General features: G+C 35.8%; 1 protein-coding gene across 6 annotated transcripts in view; it reads right to left on the bottom strand.

Annotated features, from left to right (window-relative positions):
* CENPC (centromere protein C) overlaps positions 1-16,918 on the bottom strand; it is a 91,605-nt gene that overhangs the window by 55,778 nt on the left and 18,909 nt on the right. For all 6 annotated transcript variants that reach the window (XR_004482574.2, XM_049709510.1, XM_049709509.1 and 3 more), the window contains exons 5-7: positions 14,587-14,692; positions 3,732-4,017; positions 2,272-2,487 (exon numbers count right to left, since the gene is read on the bottom strand). Coding sequence is in view for 5 of the 6 variants with exons in the window: in XM_049709510.1 (XP_049565467.1) it covers positions 2,272-2,487; positions 3,732-4,017; positions 14,587-14,692 (608 nt within the window). In the remaining variant the exon portion in view is untranslated. The remainder of the gene's footprint in view (positions 1-2,271; positions 2,488-3,731; positions 4,018-14,586; positions 14,693-16,918) is intronic.

The raw sequence follows: 16,918 nt of genomic DNA, 5'->3' as shown, positions 1-16,918 counted from the left end.
CCTTTTTCACCAGAGTAAGGATGCTTAACTATTTTTATACACAGTAGAAGAAAAGCAAGAATGGAAGAACTGGATTATCATGTCTATTTTTTTTTCTCATTTTTAAGATATAAAAAAAGATTATAAAATGAAAATGCCTTCTCTACGTCTCTAATCTCAAACCCCTGATAAAACCTTATAATGTAAAAAATTTATACACATACATGCTAAGAAATATACTGTCTTCTAATAGGTAGACTTACAAGTTTATATAATTAGAAAACTCTAGAAACTCTAATAAAAAAGCGAAGTCAATATAAATAGACCACATAATATATAAATAGAAGACCATGTTTAAACAGAAATATTATTTTTCAGCACTTAAAGAAAAAGCCAATCTGATATAAATGTTTAATTTGCTTTATTGTATGTTATCTGTAATATCTATTAATTCTATATATTAAAGAAGTAATGCTAAGTATTTAAAAATAAAGCCTTCCGAAACCAGCCAACAAGAACTCTCTAAATCCACTCCTCTATTAAAGAGACTTCCATAACTTCAAGGTTATTCAAACCAAAGATATCCTTAGGAAACAACTTTGACACTTACTATAGATCAAATGTTTATATCCTTCAAAAATTCACAAATTGAAACCTAATCCCCAACGTGATGGTATTTGGGTGGGGACTTTAGGAAGTGATTAGGTCATTAGGGTGGAATGGCTCATGAATGAATTAGTATCTTTATAAAAGAGACCCCAGAAAGCCCCCTCACTACCTTCTACCATTTGAGGTTATAGCAATAAGATAGACATCCATGAACCAGGAAGCAAGCCTCACCAGACAGTGAATCTACCTGAGCCTTGATCTTGGACTTCCCAGCCTCCAGCACTGTGAAATGTAAATTTCTGGGCTAGGTGGAAAAAAATCAAGAAAGACTCTGTGGCATTTGAGTTGGATCTTGAAGAATGGATGTGATTTGGTCATGAGGAAATACAAGAAAGATAATCATAAGGAAGAGCATAAGCACAGAAACGGAGCAGGAAAGCACAAGTAATAGTGAGTAGTTACATCTGGCTACAGCAATTAAACATACACTTTACTCGCTAGTTTTTCAAAAAAAAACCACAGCACATTAAAAAATACTTAATTACTTTTTTGGACATAGATATAATTAGCCCCTAAGTATAACATATTTCTATCAGATTATGGGGACAACATCCATACAAGGGATAAAAGATGCCACATATATATATATGTATATATATATACTGCATATACACACACACACACACACACACACACACACAGAAAGGCGAGGGGAGAGGGAGGAAGACTGGAGGGGTGGGGGGAGGGAGGAGTCAACTATGGAACACAGACTGAACCAAAGAGGAATTTCATTCACTCAATATGTTTTTTATAAAACCTTCCTAATATATTCACTAGCATTCTGATAGATCTCACAGAAAATACAAAAGAAACTAAACTCCTGGAAAGAAGGGCTCATGTCTTAACCTACTAAGAAAGATATATAAAATAGCTAAACTATAATACAAGGCAAGGAACTATTTTAAAAAACACTGGAGTGGGACTTGGAAAAAATCAGAAGCCTACAACCATGGACCTTAGAATAAAATATAAATTGGCATACAACAAGGGGAAAAGGTACGCCAAAGCCAGGACAACTGCAAATATGTATGACAAGTTGGTAGAAACAGTTCACTAGTGACAGTGAAGGCCTTAAATACTAGCTGACAAATCTCAAGTTATTCTATAGACCAGTGCTTCTCAACCCTAGCTGCTATTAATTCTAGTTAACTCTAATGTGCAGCCAGTTAAGAATCACTGTATGGATATTGTAGAACCACTGAAGGTTTTTAAGTAGGCAAAAACAGATTAAAACTTATTTTAGGACTATCCTTTTACTAACACAATCAAAAGAAATAGAAAAAATATTTAAAACACTTAACAGTGAAATACAGGCACCCTGACATAATTTTATTTCTAAATACTGTCTTTATTCTTTGATCTCATACGTACTAGAAAGTGCTGATGAACAGAAGCAATGAAAGCTGAATAAACTTTTCTTTCACATCTAATTTAATATCACTTAAATGATGGCTTTGGAATTAATTTACTGGTAAGAAACTACTCTCTCCTTATGGGTTAGACATAATTTCAATTAAAAATTGTGTCAATTAAGATTAACTTCTAGTTAAATATCACTAAGAATCCTTAGATACTATTCAAAGAATGTGAAAGAAAAATGTGGACCATTTCTTAATAACTCACCTGGATTCACCTTTTCTTTTTACAGTTTCTAAAAACAATGTTGAAAAACTCTTTCTAGCTTGTGGTTGATCTTCACATTCTGAATCTTGTATTCTTTTTTGAGATGTTCCTAACTGTTTCCTCTCTTGTGGTCCTTCTGAAACTTTATCTTCTATTTCTGCTACTTTATTCGTTACTTCTACTTTCTTCAAATCATCTTTATCTTCAAAGTTTAACCTAAAAGGTTAAAAGGAAGACATGATGAATGTTCCCACCATTTGTTGAGTTATAAGTATTCCTGAACTCCCTTACAGTAACAATACAACTGCTTACAAAATTTTCCAGTGGGCCTTTGTTTAAAAATTATAAATGCTGATGTGTTTCTCTTACACAACATACACAAGGCAAATTGCTCAGAAAAATTAAATTTTGTATTTGTTGATAGAAAAAAATAAGAGAGAAAAAGAATGGCTAAATCATATAACAAAGAAATGTGTAGCTTAGAACACTAGTTCTCAAACATTTAATATGAATTTGAATCATCTGGAGAATCTTATTAAAATGTAGATTCTGATTCAGTAGGTCTAGCATAGGGTTTGAGATTCTATATTTCTAACAGGCTTCCAGATAATGCCACTGCTCTTGATTCTGAGCTGCAGATCACACTGTGAATAGCAAAATCTTAGAATGTACTTAACTCCTCAGCTCCAAGAATCACACAAGACCCTAGAAAGATATTACACTCATGGCAGAGGTTCCCAATACCAAAGGACCTTGAACAATCTATTTTGCTTCTTAAAGGCCAAAGGGAAAGCCCCAAGAAATGGATGTGGGTTTACCACAACTCATCCCCAACAAAACTTACTCTTTGCTACCCTGAGATGACCTGATATATACCTACCCTTATAATTAAAAATAACATAGAGAAAATACAAATTGTTTCTCTTAGGAAGTTATAGAAAACTTATTATAAGGAAAAAAAAACATCCTGTGATAAACCGTAAAGGAAAAGAATATGAAAAAGAATGTATATATATGTATAACTGAGTCACTATGCTGTACAGCAGTAATAAACGCAACATTGTAATTCAACTGTACTTCAATAAAAAACATTTTTTAAAAAGAAAAAGATCTGAATATAACAAAATATTCACATATGTCAAATCTGAATATGTGAGTGCCTATTGTTATCTTCTGTATGTCTACAGTATTTTAAAATAAAAATCTTAAAAAGAAAAAAACATGCTTTTCCAAAGACCATAGAAAAGTTTACCCCCAAACGTCTCTGAAGAACACTTTAAGGCCTTCCATATTAAATATAAACTGAATATATACTGAATGTATATTATGTTTTTCTCAAAACATGTTAATATTCCTCAATACTTACTATAAAATACCTAAAAGACTAAATTACTCACTTTTTAACATAAGATAAAATAGTTATAGTAAGATTAATATCTTTTAAATAAACAAAAATTCACCTTTTTTTGGTTTTATGAGAAATCTCTGTACTTGAAGGCAGCATATTTACTGAATTTTCAGAAGTATAGGTCTCTCTCTTTTGGGCAACAGATGGAATAGTCTTTTGCAATGAAGATGCTTTTGCATCCAGATGATCAGAAGGTAAGCCAATAGATAAGTAAAATTCCTCATCAGCTTCATTGTGATGATCTTTTAGTTTTTTACTTGACATTTTTCTCAAGTCAGATGTATTGTTAGAATGAACATCAGTTGCCAAAATTTCCTGATGAACCTCATGGGCCTGAACTAGAAGAAAATTACATGAAGATATTAAAAACTCTTTAAATAATAATACTAGAACGAAATGTGCTTTTTAAAATATGGCAACAATTTCATTAGAAAGTTTCCAGAAGACTCACAGGTCATTAAGTTTATAATCAAAGATCTAGGATTAAAATACACAAGTACTTTAAGAGTTCTAATTTATGAAATTAATAAACTGAAAGGTGTATTTGGTCCATGCTCCACAGTTCTAAAATGAAAAAAATCCTCAAACAGAGAAAATTCACAGTTAATATTACTGATATAGTAAATTTATTCAAGATTTGAATATAGTCAAACTCAGAGAAGGAGAGATTTGAATAATGGTTGCCAGTGACTGGGAGAAGGGAGAAATTCGCAGTTGTTAATTAACAGGTGTAAAGTTTCAGTTATTCAAGATAAATAAGTTTTAGAGATCTAGAGTACAACATTGTGCCTATACATAACAATATTGTACACTTAAAAATCTGTTGAGAGGGAAGATCTCATGTAAAAATGTTCTTACTGGGACTTCCCAGGTGGTGCAGTGATTAAGAGTCCACCTGCCAATGCAGGGGACACAGGTTCGAGCCCTGGTCTAGGAAGATCCCACATGCCGCAGAGCAACTAAACCCATGTGCCACAACTACTGAGCCTGCACTCTAGAGCCCACGAGCCACAACTATTGAGGCCGTGTGCCACAACTCCTGAGCCCGCATGCCGCAACTACTGAAGCCCGTGCGCTCTAGGGCCCATGCACCACAACTACTGAACCAACGTGCTGCAACTACTGAAGCCCACATGCCTAGAGCCCATGCTCTGCAACAAGAGAAGTCACCGCAATGAGCACACTGCAATGAAGAGTAGCCCCAGCCTGCCGCAACTAGAGAAAGGCCGTGCGCAGCAACAAAGACCCAATGCAGCCAAAAATAAATAAAATTTTAAAAAATAAATAAAATAAAATGTTCTTACCACAATAAAATAAAAATTCTTTTAAAGATTTAAATAAATCTTTACATAGCTAAAATAAGTAACAGGTAATCCTAGAGAAATTATGAGATTCAATCTTTAGGTTAAGAGTTGGGTAAACTAGGGCAGCTAGATGATCACACTTTTATACATATACATACACATATACATATAGAACAGATATATATAGTTATATAAAATATATGTATATATAGGGAGAATATTTATATACACATACATCTTTATATCTATACAAAGAGAATATATATTATACACATATATCTTTATAGCTATATAAAGAGAAATATATATTCTCTTAACCCTTAACCTTCAAATATCAAAGAAAAAGTAGAATGGCTGGGTAGTACTCATACTGATTCATACTCTCAAAAAGAAAAGATTAAAAATTTAAAATAAGCCAAAATGGCTTTTGGTTCTGTAACAAAATTACATAGACTCACTTTCTCCTGCTTCTCCCTTTAAGTACAACTTAAACAAACAATAATAACAGAACTCTGAAAGCTGGAAGAAGGTATATTTGCTAGGAACCTCAAGCCTTAAGCAACAACGGATAATGTGGTGAATCCCCTGTAGCATCAGAAAATGAAACAAACCAAAATACCACTGCTAGAACTCTATAAACACTTAAATGTCATTGGAAATAAACTCCACAAAAATAGGCAAGAGCCTTCACATTAAACCAAAACAGGGCAACTATAACAAGACTGAAATACAATGAAGAGTCCCTTAACATAATAACCAAAATGTTGAGGATACAATCAAAATGATTCATCATAATAAAAATTTTAAAGAAAGAAAAAACACTATCTGAAGAAGAAAATACGATCAATGGATGCAAATGGACAATATGAATCAGATGCTGGAATTATTTAACAAGAATTTATTTAAACCAACCACCATAAAAATGTCTTAATGTTCAATTATAAATTCTCTTGAAACAAATGAAAAGACAGAAACTCTCAAAGAAACAGGAATTACAAAAGAGACCCAGCTTTTGGATCTTAGCCATTATAGCTGTGTAGTGGTATCTAACTGTTGTTTTAATTTAAAATTCCCTAATGACGATAATGATGAACAAATCCACAATGAGATACTACTTCACACCCATTAGGATGGGAAGGGAGGGAGGGAGGGAGGGAAGGAGAAAATAACAAGTTAACAAGTGTTGGTGAGTATACAGAAAAACTGGAACCCTTGCACACAGCTGGTGGGAATGTAAAATGATGCAGCCACTATGGAAGATAGCTTGGTCGCTCCTCAAGAAATTAAAAATGCAATTACCATATGATCTAATAATTCCTTTTTTGCCTATATATCCAAAAAGATTGAAAGCAGGGGCTGCAAGAGGTACTTGTACATCTGTGCTCACAGCAACATTATTCACAAAAGACAAAAGGTGGAAACCACCTAAATGTCCATCAATGGATAAATGGACAAAACAAAATATGGTATACATACAGTGAAATATTATTCAGCTTTATAAAGGAAATCCTGACACACACTACAACCTGGCTGACACTTGAGGACATTATGCTAAGTGAAATAAGCCAGTTGCAAAAGGACAAAAGCTGAACAATTCCACTCATATGAGGTATTTAGAGTAGTCAAATTCAGAAACAGAATGTAGAAGTGTGGTTACCAGAGGCTGGGGGGTAGGGGGAGATTGTTTAATGGGTTCAGTTTTGCAAGATGAATAAGTTCTGTGGATGGATGGTGGTGACAGTTGGACAACCTGACTGTCCTTAATGCCAAAGAACTGTACACTTAAAAATGTTTAAAATGGTAAATTTTGTTACATTATTTTACCGTAATTTTTTAAAATCATTTTTTAAAAGGAATAAAGAGCACAGTGATGTATGTGTAAATATAAACACTGACTGATTAAAACAAAAATAAAGTCTTATAGAGATAAAAGATATCAAAATACATAGCAGAATTAAAATACAGGATAACAGGAATAAAATATATGACAACAGTATGTCAGTTGGGAATTAGGGAGTTGTTCTAGTTACTCTGTCTGCATAATAAGTAACTCCATGCCTTGGCTGCATAAAACAACCATATATTATGTTCACTTATTCTGTGGGGCCGGAATTTGGCAGGGCACAAGCAGGGATGACTTGTCTCTACTCCATGAAGTCTGGGGCCTGGAACGATTTGAAAGCTTGCTTACTCACATGTCTAACATCTGAGGCTGGCAGCAGGCCGAAGAAATATTGCTGTCTATGTATGTCTGCAAGTAGGCTAGTTTGGGCTTCCTCACAGCATGATGTCTGGGTAATAAGGTAGAGTGTATCCTAAGAGGGAAATAAGGAGAAAGGGAGGGAGCCAAGCAGAAGCCCTTTATGTCCTAACCTTGGAAGTCACACAGTATCACATATACCACATTCTATGATATATGATGTGATATGATATATGATATATGACATGATACATACAAACAACCTCACTTACGGGGGTGAGGAAAAATGCTGACCTAAGTAAGGTTAGAAATGGAGTCTGTAAAACTAAAAGCTAAAGAAATTGTACATAACATTGTCATACTAAGTGAAGTAAGTCAGACAAAGACAAATATTATATGATATCACTTATATGTGAAATCTGAAAAATAAAACAAAACACAAACAGACTCACAGACACAAAACAAACTTATGGTTACCGAAGAGGAAGGAAGGAGAGGGATAAATTAGGAGTACGGGATTAACAGATACACATTGTCATATATAAAATAGATAAACAACAAGGATTTATTGTGTAGCACAGGGACTATATTCAGTATCTTATAATAACCTATAATGAAAAAGAATCAAGAAAAAAGTATATGTATGTATACATATATATATATATATATAACCAAATCACTTTTGCTGTACACCTGAAACTAACACAATATTGTAAATTAAGTACAATAAAGAAATTGTACATAAGCACTGTACTCCAGTAGATAAAATTGTTTTCCATGGGTTTAAGTCAACAATTCTGATACTGTTATACATGCATATAGGAACAAAAAGTTAAGTAGGTAGATGGTGAATGGTAAGTGCCAAGTTTCTTACACACAGAGTGGATATTTACAGATAAGCAAGGCAAAGAAGCAAGAATAACCCATGTGGTAATAAATTACAGTTGGAAACATCAGTATGAGTTCATGTTTAACTTAATACAGATACAGTTACACAGAAAAATATTTATAGATATGTATATATATACCAGTTACCATACACACATATATTTCCTTGCTCTGTCAGTTGAGACAGTCTTGAAGCATTAACGCCCCAGGAGAAACAGCACACCTAGCACCCAGATCTTGGTTCCTAATACCATTCTCCAGTAAAAGGAACCACTGGCTCCTTGGAGAAATGGCTGATTCTAGGGTAAGTTGGGCCTGGAGCATCCTGTAGTTCCAGAAGGTAAGGAAATGTTAAAAACAACAGCAATAACAACAAAAATGGGGTCCATCAAAGGGGCATAGGAGCCAGTGAAAGAGCTTTCTAATGGCCAAAGCTGGAACAGTTTGAGTAACAAATTTAATAAAATAGTACTGGATTATAAACTAAAGTATAAAATAAAGTTTCTACCTCAAAAACTAAAAAAGGGAGCAAAATAAACCCAAACCAAGGACAAGGATGGAGAAAATAAGAGCAGAAATCAATGAAACTAAAAACAGGAAAACACAAAAACTTACTGAAACAGGAAGCTAGTTCTTTTAAAACAGTGAATAAAAATGATAATCCTTTAACAAAGGCAAAAAGACAAGACACAAATCAACAATATCCAGAATAAAACGGTATATCACAACAGATCCTGCAGCCATTAAAAGGATAACAAAGTGGGGCTTCCCTGGTGGGCAGTGGTTGAGAGTCCGCCTGCCAATGCAGGGGACACGGGTTCGTGCCCCAGTCCGGGAAGATCCCACATGCCGCGGAGTGGCTAGGCCCGTGAGCCATGGCCGCTGAGCCTGCACGTCCAGAGCCTGTGCTTCGCAACGGGAGAGGCCACAACAGTGAGAAGCCCGTGTACCACAAAAAAAAAAAAAAAAAAAAAAAGGATAACAAAGTAATACTATGTACAACTTTATGCTGATAAACTCAACCACTTAGAAGAAATGGACCAATTCTTCAAAAACCATAAACTATCAAAAATGTGCCAGGATAAAATAAATAACCTAAATAGTCCTATAACTATTAGAGAATTGAATTTGTAACTTAAAAGCTCTTGAAAAAGAAATGCCACAGACCAGATGATATCACTGGAGAATATTATACCAAAAAATCAGAGAATTAAAATTAATTTTACATAAGCCCTTCTAGGAATTAGAAGGGGGAATAATTTCCAACTCATTTTATAAGGTTGGTGAGCATTACCTTGATACCAAAACCATACAAATACAGCATAAAAAAGAAAACTACAGACCACTATCTCTCATTAATTTAGATGCAAAAAATTCTCAAAATTTTAGCAAACTGCATCAAACAATGTATAAAAATTAGTAATACAACATAATTGACATTTATGGTCAACTGCACTCAACAATGGAATACTTGTTTTTCAAATGCCCATGAAGCATTCATAAAGGCAGACAATATCTTGGGTCATAAAACAAATAAAACAAATCTTCACAAATTTTAAAGAACTAAAATGAAATGACATAGTGTATATATGCTATGCCATAAAGAAATCAAGACTAGAAATCACTAAGGGAAAGACAACAGGGAAGTCCAGAAGTACATTCATTTAGCATAATGTTTCTAAGGTTCTTCCATGTTGTAGCATGTATCAGAACTTCATTCCTTTTTATGGTTGAATAATATTCCACTCTACACATGTATCACATGTTGTTTGTCCATTCACTCGTTCATGGGACACTTTGGTTGTTTCCACCTTTTGGGTATTATGAATCATACTGCTATGAACATTGGGGTATAAGTATCTGTTTGAGTTCCTGTTTTCAATTCTTTTGAATATAAACCTAGAAGTAGAAATGCTACTTAATACCTAATTTTTTGAGGAACCACCAAACTTTTTCCACTGGCTGCATAATGCATGTGGGTTTCTATAAATTCCACATCCTCAACATCTTTTATTTTATTTAAAAAGTAATAATATCCATCCTAATATGTACAAAGTGGTATCTCTGTGGGGTTTTGATTTGCATTTCCCTAATGACTAACAATGTTGAACAACTTTTCATGTAGTTGTTATCAGCTTGCCAGATGCATAGCAAGCCAAAATGCTGAGACAACAAGGTTTGCAGCAAAGAGAGGGTTTATTTGCAAGGCAGCCAAGCAAGATGATCTGAGGCGTGGGGAGCTTGGGGAAAGGTGACTGAAAAAAAGTTGCAATAATCATCACTCTGCACAGACCTCTGCACGGTCAAAAGGTTACTGGAGTGGACCCTTAAGCATAACCAGTTGAAGGGTGGTTCTATTCAGTCTTAACCAGCTCAGCACAAACTAGATGCAGCTGACCTGAAGTTCCCAGAAAACAACTCAGGCAAATACCTTGTTCAGGTTACAAGCCACTTGAAGGACATGCAAGTCTGAAACCAAACTCAATTAGTGAAGGCAGGTAAAACACATTCATTGGCCAACTGGACAAATGTCTATTCAAGTCCTCTTCTCTTTTCAGTTGGGATGTTTATTTTTGTTGTTGTTGAGTTACAGGAAGTCTTTATGTATTCTGGATATAAATCCCTTATTACAGGGGTCCCCAACCCCCAGGCCACAGACCAGTACTGGTCCATGGCTTGTTAGGAACTGGGCCACACAGCAGGAGGTGAGCAGTAGGTGAATGAGCAAAGCTTCACCTGTATTTACAGCTGCTCCCCATTGCTCGCATTACCACCTGAGCCCCACCTCCTGTCAGATCATTGGTGGCATTAGATTCTCATAGGAGCACGAACCCTACTGTGAACTGCACATGCAAGGGATCTAGCTTGCATGCTCCTTATGAGAATCTAATGTGAGGTAGAACAGAGGTGGTGACTCTAGCGCTGGGGAGCAGATGCAAATACAGATTATCATTAGCAGAGAGGTCTGACTGCACAGAGACCATAATAAATCAATTGCTTGCAGACTCATATCAAACCCCTATCAGTGACTGGCAAGTGAAAACAAGCTCAGGGCTCCCACTGATGCTGCATTATGGTGAGTTGTATAATTATTTCATTGGATCTTACAATGTAATAATAATAGAAATAAAGTGCACAATAAAGGTAATGTGCTTGAATCACACCAAAACCACCCGCCCCCCCCACCCCCAGTCCACGGAAAAATTGTCTTCCACAAAACTGCTCCATGGTGCCAAAAAGGTTGGAGACTACTGCCTTATGAGATATACTATATGCAATTATTTTCCCCCATTTTGTGGGTTATCCTTTCATGCTATTGACAGTACCCTTCACACACTTTTGAAGGACGTAAATATATGACATATTTGTTCTTAAGTAGAAAACCTAAATGACGCAAAAATATGAATTTTCACAAAATTACTATACAAATTAAATGCAACTTTAGTTAAAATCACAACAAAATTTTATTGGAAACTGAATACACAAAATTCATAGAAATTAAAAAGGTCTAAGAATGGCAGAAGAGTGGCATGTATCAGAAGTATATATATAGATACCTTTATATCAGCATGTGCTATAAAACTACAATTAGTAAAACAGTATTGTGTTGACATTAAGAATAAACAAATGGACCAAAATTCAAAAGTATATTGAATGATATATGAGATTTAATACATGATAAAAGTAGCACATTCATATGAGAATGGATTATGTAATAAAAGGAACTAGCACAACTGACCATAAGGAAGAAAACAAAATTATAACATTATGCCACATTATACACCAAAGCACATTCCAGATGGATTAAGAATTTAAATTAAAAAGAAAAAAAGATGTTAAGATGAAAATGTAAGATATTACATATACCATTAGGATAAAACAGACCTTTTAACCAAAACAGGAAACTCAAAAGCTATTGAAAAAAACAAACACACACACATTTGACAATTAAAATAAAAAATGTTATCCATCATATAAGATACTATAACCAAAATCTGTAATAGTCTAGGGATCATTTGGAAAAATATCTGATAAATAACAGATAAATTACACAAATTACAGATAAACAGTTACAGATACTCAATTTAAAGATCTCCCATAAACTAGAAAAAACAAATGGGCAAAGGATATGAAAAGATAAAAAGGTATTTCAAATAGCCAGTAAACTTATGAAAAGGTGTTCAAACTCAGTGGTAATCACTAAAGTAACATTGAGATCATTTAATAGTGATCAAATTGGCAAAAAGTTCAATAGAATAGTAAATACTCTATCAGGTGAAAGGTACTTTCTTACATTGCTGGTATAAAAGGAAATTGTAAAAGCCTCTTCTGAAAGCACGCATGCACGCACAAACATGTTTATATATGTGTTCGTTCAGGAGCACCAATGAAGATATGGAAGGATTCAAGGCTACCTCAGCAGGATGAGGGGAGTAATGATTAGTAGCTTTTTCTTTTAAATCTTTGACTCACCCCAAATGAAGGACTTTTCTAATTTGAAAAATGCAAATAAAACTTTAAAAACTGGCAGCACATATAAATGACTGAAGGAAATGCAACAGAGAGAAAAAACACTGACCACATATATTCAAATATCAAATCATTATGTTGTATTCCTGAAACTAATATTATGTAAATTATACCTTAGTTAAAAAAAAATGCTCAAGGAGCCCATGGAGAGGCCCACATGGGAGGAAATTAAGGCTTCCTGCCGGCAACCAGACCCACATGAGTGTCATCTTGGAAATTCATCCTTAGCCTCAGTCAAGCCTTCAGATGACTGCAACCCTGGCCATCATCTTGACTACCACCTCATGAGATTACAAGCCAGCACCACCTAACTAAGCTGCTTCTGAATTCCTGACCCACAGAAACTGTATGAGATAAATATTTAAAAAAAAAAAAAGAAGAAAAGAAAAGAAAAATCTACTTGAAAACTCTTAAAGCTATGGTCCCTATAATAATTCTTAGTTAATGTCTCTTACCACATCCTATGAACGCTCCTACCACTAAAACAAAAACACACATAATAATCAGATAAAACTTATTATTCCGCAAATCAAAACAACAATGAGGTACCAACTCACACCGGTCGGAATGGCCATCATTAAAAAGTCTACAAATAATAAATGCTGGAGAGGGTGTGGAGAAAAGGGAACCCTCTTACACTGTTGGTAGGAATGTAAATTGGTACAGCCACTATAGAAAACAGTATGAAGGTTCCTCAAAACACTAAAAATAGGGTTTCCCTGGTGGCGCAGTGGTTGAGAGTTCACCTGCCGATGCAGGGAACACGGGTTCGTGCCCCGGTCCAGGAAGATCCCACATGGCGCAGAGCGGCTGGGCCCATGAGCCATGGCCGCTGAGACTACACATCCAGAGCCTGCGCCTCTGGAGCCTGTGCTCCACAACAGGAGAGGCCACAACAGTGAGAGGCCCGTGTACCGCAAAAAAAAAAAAAAAAAAAAAAAAAACAACTAAAAACAGAGTTGCCAAATAATCCAGCAATCCCACTCCTGGTCATATACCCAGATAAAACGATAATTCGAAAAGATACTTGCACCCCTTTGTTCATAGCAGCACTATTTACAATAGCCAAGACATGGAAACAACCTAAATGTCCACAGTTGGATGAATGGATAAAGATGTGGCACATATATACAATGGAATATTACTCAGCCATTAAAAAGAAAGAAGTAATGCCACTTGCAGCAACATGGATAGACCTAGAGATTATCAGACTAAATGAAGTAAGTCAGAAAGACAAATACCATATATCACTTATATATGGAATCTAAAATACAACACAAATGAACATATCTATGAAACAAAAATGAACTCACAGATATAAAGAACACACTTGTGGTTGCCGAGGGGAAGTGGGGAGGGAAGGATTGGGAGCTTGGGATTAGCAGATGCAAACTATTATATATAGGACGGATAAACAACAAGGTCCTACTATATAGCACAGGGAACTATATTCAGTATCCTATGATAAACCATAATGGAAAAGAATATATATGTATAACTGAGTCACTCTGCTGTGTAGGAGAAATTAAACACAACATTGTAAATCAACTCTATTTCAATAAAATTAAAAATAAAACTTATTCATGTTTTTTTTAAAAAAAAAATACCCTGACAGTGGACTTGAGAGGGACTCAGAAACAACTTCATCCATTTCACAATTCTGTCTAGGCTGACCCTGACCTTGTGACTCAAGCCGACATATGTGCTACCTTCAGCATTTCTCTTTTCTTTTTTTTTTTTTGCGGTACGCGGGCCTCTCACTGTTGTGGCCTCTCCTGTTGCGGAGCACAGGCTCCGGACGCGCAGGCTCAGCGGCCATGGCTCACGGGCCCAGCCACTCCGCGGCATGTGGGATCTTCCCGGACCAGGGCACGAACCCATGTCCCCTGCATCAGCAGGCGGACTCTCAACCACTGCGCCACCAGGGGAGCCCCTAACTCTTTAAATATATCTAGGCAAATATCACCCATGGGGATGCTACCAACCTGATTTGTTGACAGCTTCACTTGGTTCCACAATTAACTGCAGAGGGGCTTCTTTCTTCCTTGAAGAAACTGTACCTGACTTTGGATGTGATTTCTGGCACTGAGTCTAAAAGAGATACAACATTAGATCTATTCTATTAAATTACCAATTTTGATTAAACACATTTGTTCTTCAATTGAAAAAAGAAAGTATTTTTAAAAACAATAAACCAGCTGGTAAAGCTGCATACTTAACTCCTTAGAAACCAATTTCATAGTAAAGCTGAAATTTCATATAACCTATCACAGAAGCAATGTTGCTCTGAACAACTTTTAAAAACCTAATCTGCCAGAAGACTGGATAAATAAATTACCGTATAGTCATATATCACAATATCACAAATACAACAGTGAAAGGAATAAACTACAGCATACATGAATGATTATGTTAAACAAAAAGAAAGTCACACAAGTATATAATCTCATTTACGTTAAGTTCAGAATAGATGCAAAAACATGTAAAACACTAAATATATATAGTATTTAGAAATTCACTCTATGCAGGAAAGAGTTAATGCACCAGGCCTGATCACTTAAAAACCTGCTTACAGGACTAGCCCTTGGCTGGCACACAGAGTCTTGGCTTTCAGAATGTTTCCTCCATTACCAACTGGAACCTGTTATGCCAGCCTGCCTAGACTGTTTGTATAAACAATGTGATTTATGGTGAACACCTTCCTTCTTTCCTTCAGACAATACAGAATTTTGGTGGGCAGAGGGTACCAATATAACCAGCTCCCAATAAAAACAGGCTAAATCTCAGAAGGCTTCCCAGGGCAGAAAGACTGTACATGTTTTATAGCATTTTACTGCTGGATGCAAAGAGTGCACTCTGTGTGGCCCCTTTGGAGAGCCTGACATGGATTCCACCATACTCTGCCTGATGTGTACTTTTCTCTTACTGATCTGGCTGTGTATCCTGACTATATGCCTATAACAAATCTCAGTCATGAGTACAACTAACTACAAGTGGAGTCTCATGAGTCCTATCTAGTGAAGCACCCAACATGTGAATGGTAGCAGGATCTGTCTTAAGTAGTGAAAGAAATATTGACACAAATGTCAGCACACACGCACGTGTGGTAAAGCTATAAAGCAAAAGATGGGAATGATGAACATGAAATTCAACACAGTGGTTACCTCTGTGCAGGAAGGAGAGGCAAAAGAATAAGATCACAAAGGGGCACACAGGTGCTTCAAAGGTACTGGCATTTCTAACATTGAGAAATGGGCACATGGGTGTTCATTTATGTTATTTTTAATACCTTATGTACATAACATGCTTTCTTTTGAAAATCTGAAATATATCAAGTCGTAAATTTTTTAATTCTAGAAAAGAGAAATCTCATCCACACATTACAAGTGGGAAAGAAAACTAATAGACCATTCTGAAGAAAAAATTGACAATACTTAACAATTTCGTTTTAAAAGTACATATCCTAGAGAAATTCAATTTACAAATGCAAACAAGGAGGCATAAACAAAGGTGTTCACTACATCATTATTATAATGAATAGAGGGAAAAAAATCTAAAAACCTACCAATAGGGAAATATGTAAATAATGGAGCCACTACATTGCTAGTTCAGCGGATACACTATGGAACTCAATTACGTAAAGTAACAAAAGCAAGTTTTCATTATATTCTACACCCTTTTGAAACCTCACCAAGGATTTTTTTTAATGCATTCTTTTTTTTTTAAATTTATTTTATTTATTTATTTTTGTCGGCATTGGGTCTTTGCCGCTGTGCGCAGGCTTTCTCTAGTTGTGGCGAGCGGGGGTTACTCTTCGTTGCAGTGTGCAGGCTCCTCATTGAAGTGGTTCTCCTGTTGTGGAGCACGGACTCTAGGCGCACAGGCTTCAGTAGTTGTGGCACATGGGCTCAGTAGTTGTGGCTCGTGGGATCTAGAGTGCAGGTTCAGTAGCTGTGGCACACAGGCTTAGCTGCTCCACGGCATGTGGGATCTTCCCAGACCAGGGATCAAACTCGTGCCCCCTGCATTGGCAGGCAGATTCTTAAGCAATGCATCACCAGGGAAGTCCCACTAAGGATTTTTTTAAATGTATAAACCCAGAAGGATGAAGAGAAAGAGAAGGGAGTAGATGAGAGACATCAATAAACTCTTTTAGGTTGGAAAGCAGATTAGTAGCAACTGAGCAGCCCAGAAAGACCAGAAACATGCTAACAATGAAGTAAGCCCAGAAGCTGACAGATTTATGTTTAAGGAGAAACCCATAAGTTCAGTTTTTCAAGGTACAATGCACCTCTAAAAGAGGGGCTCCAGGTAGGG

The sequence above is a fragment of the Orcinus orca genome, chromosome 4, assembly GCF_937001465.1.
Source record: "Orcinus orca chromosome 4, mOrcOrc1.1, whole genome shotgun sequence".
NCBI lineage: Eukaryota > Metazoa > Chordata > Mammalia > Artiodactyla > Delphinidae > Orcinus > Orcinus orca.
This window is presented reverse-complemented; position numbering and strand designations above follow the sequence as displayed.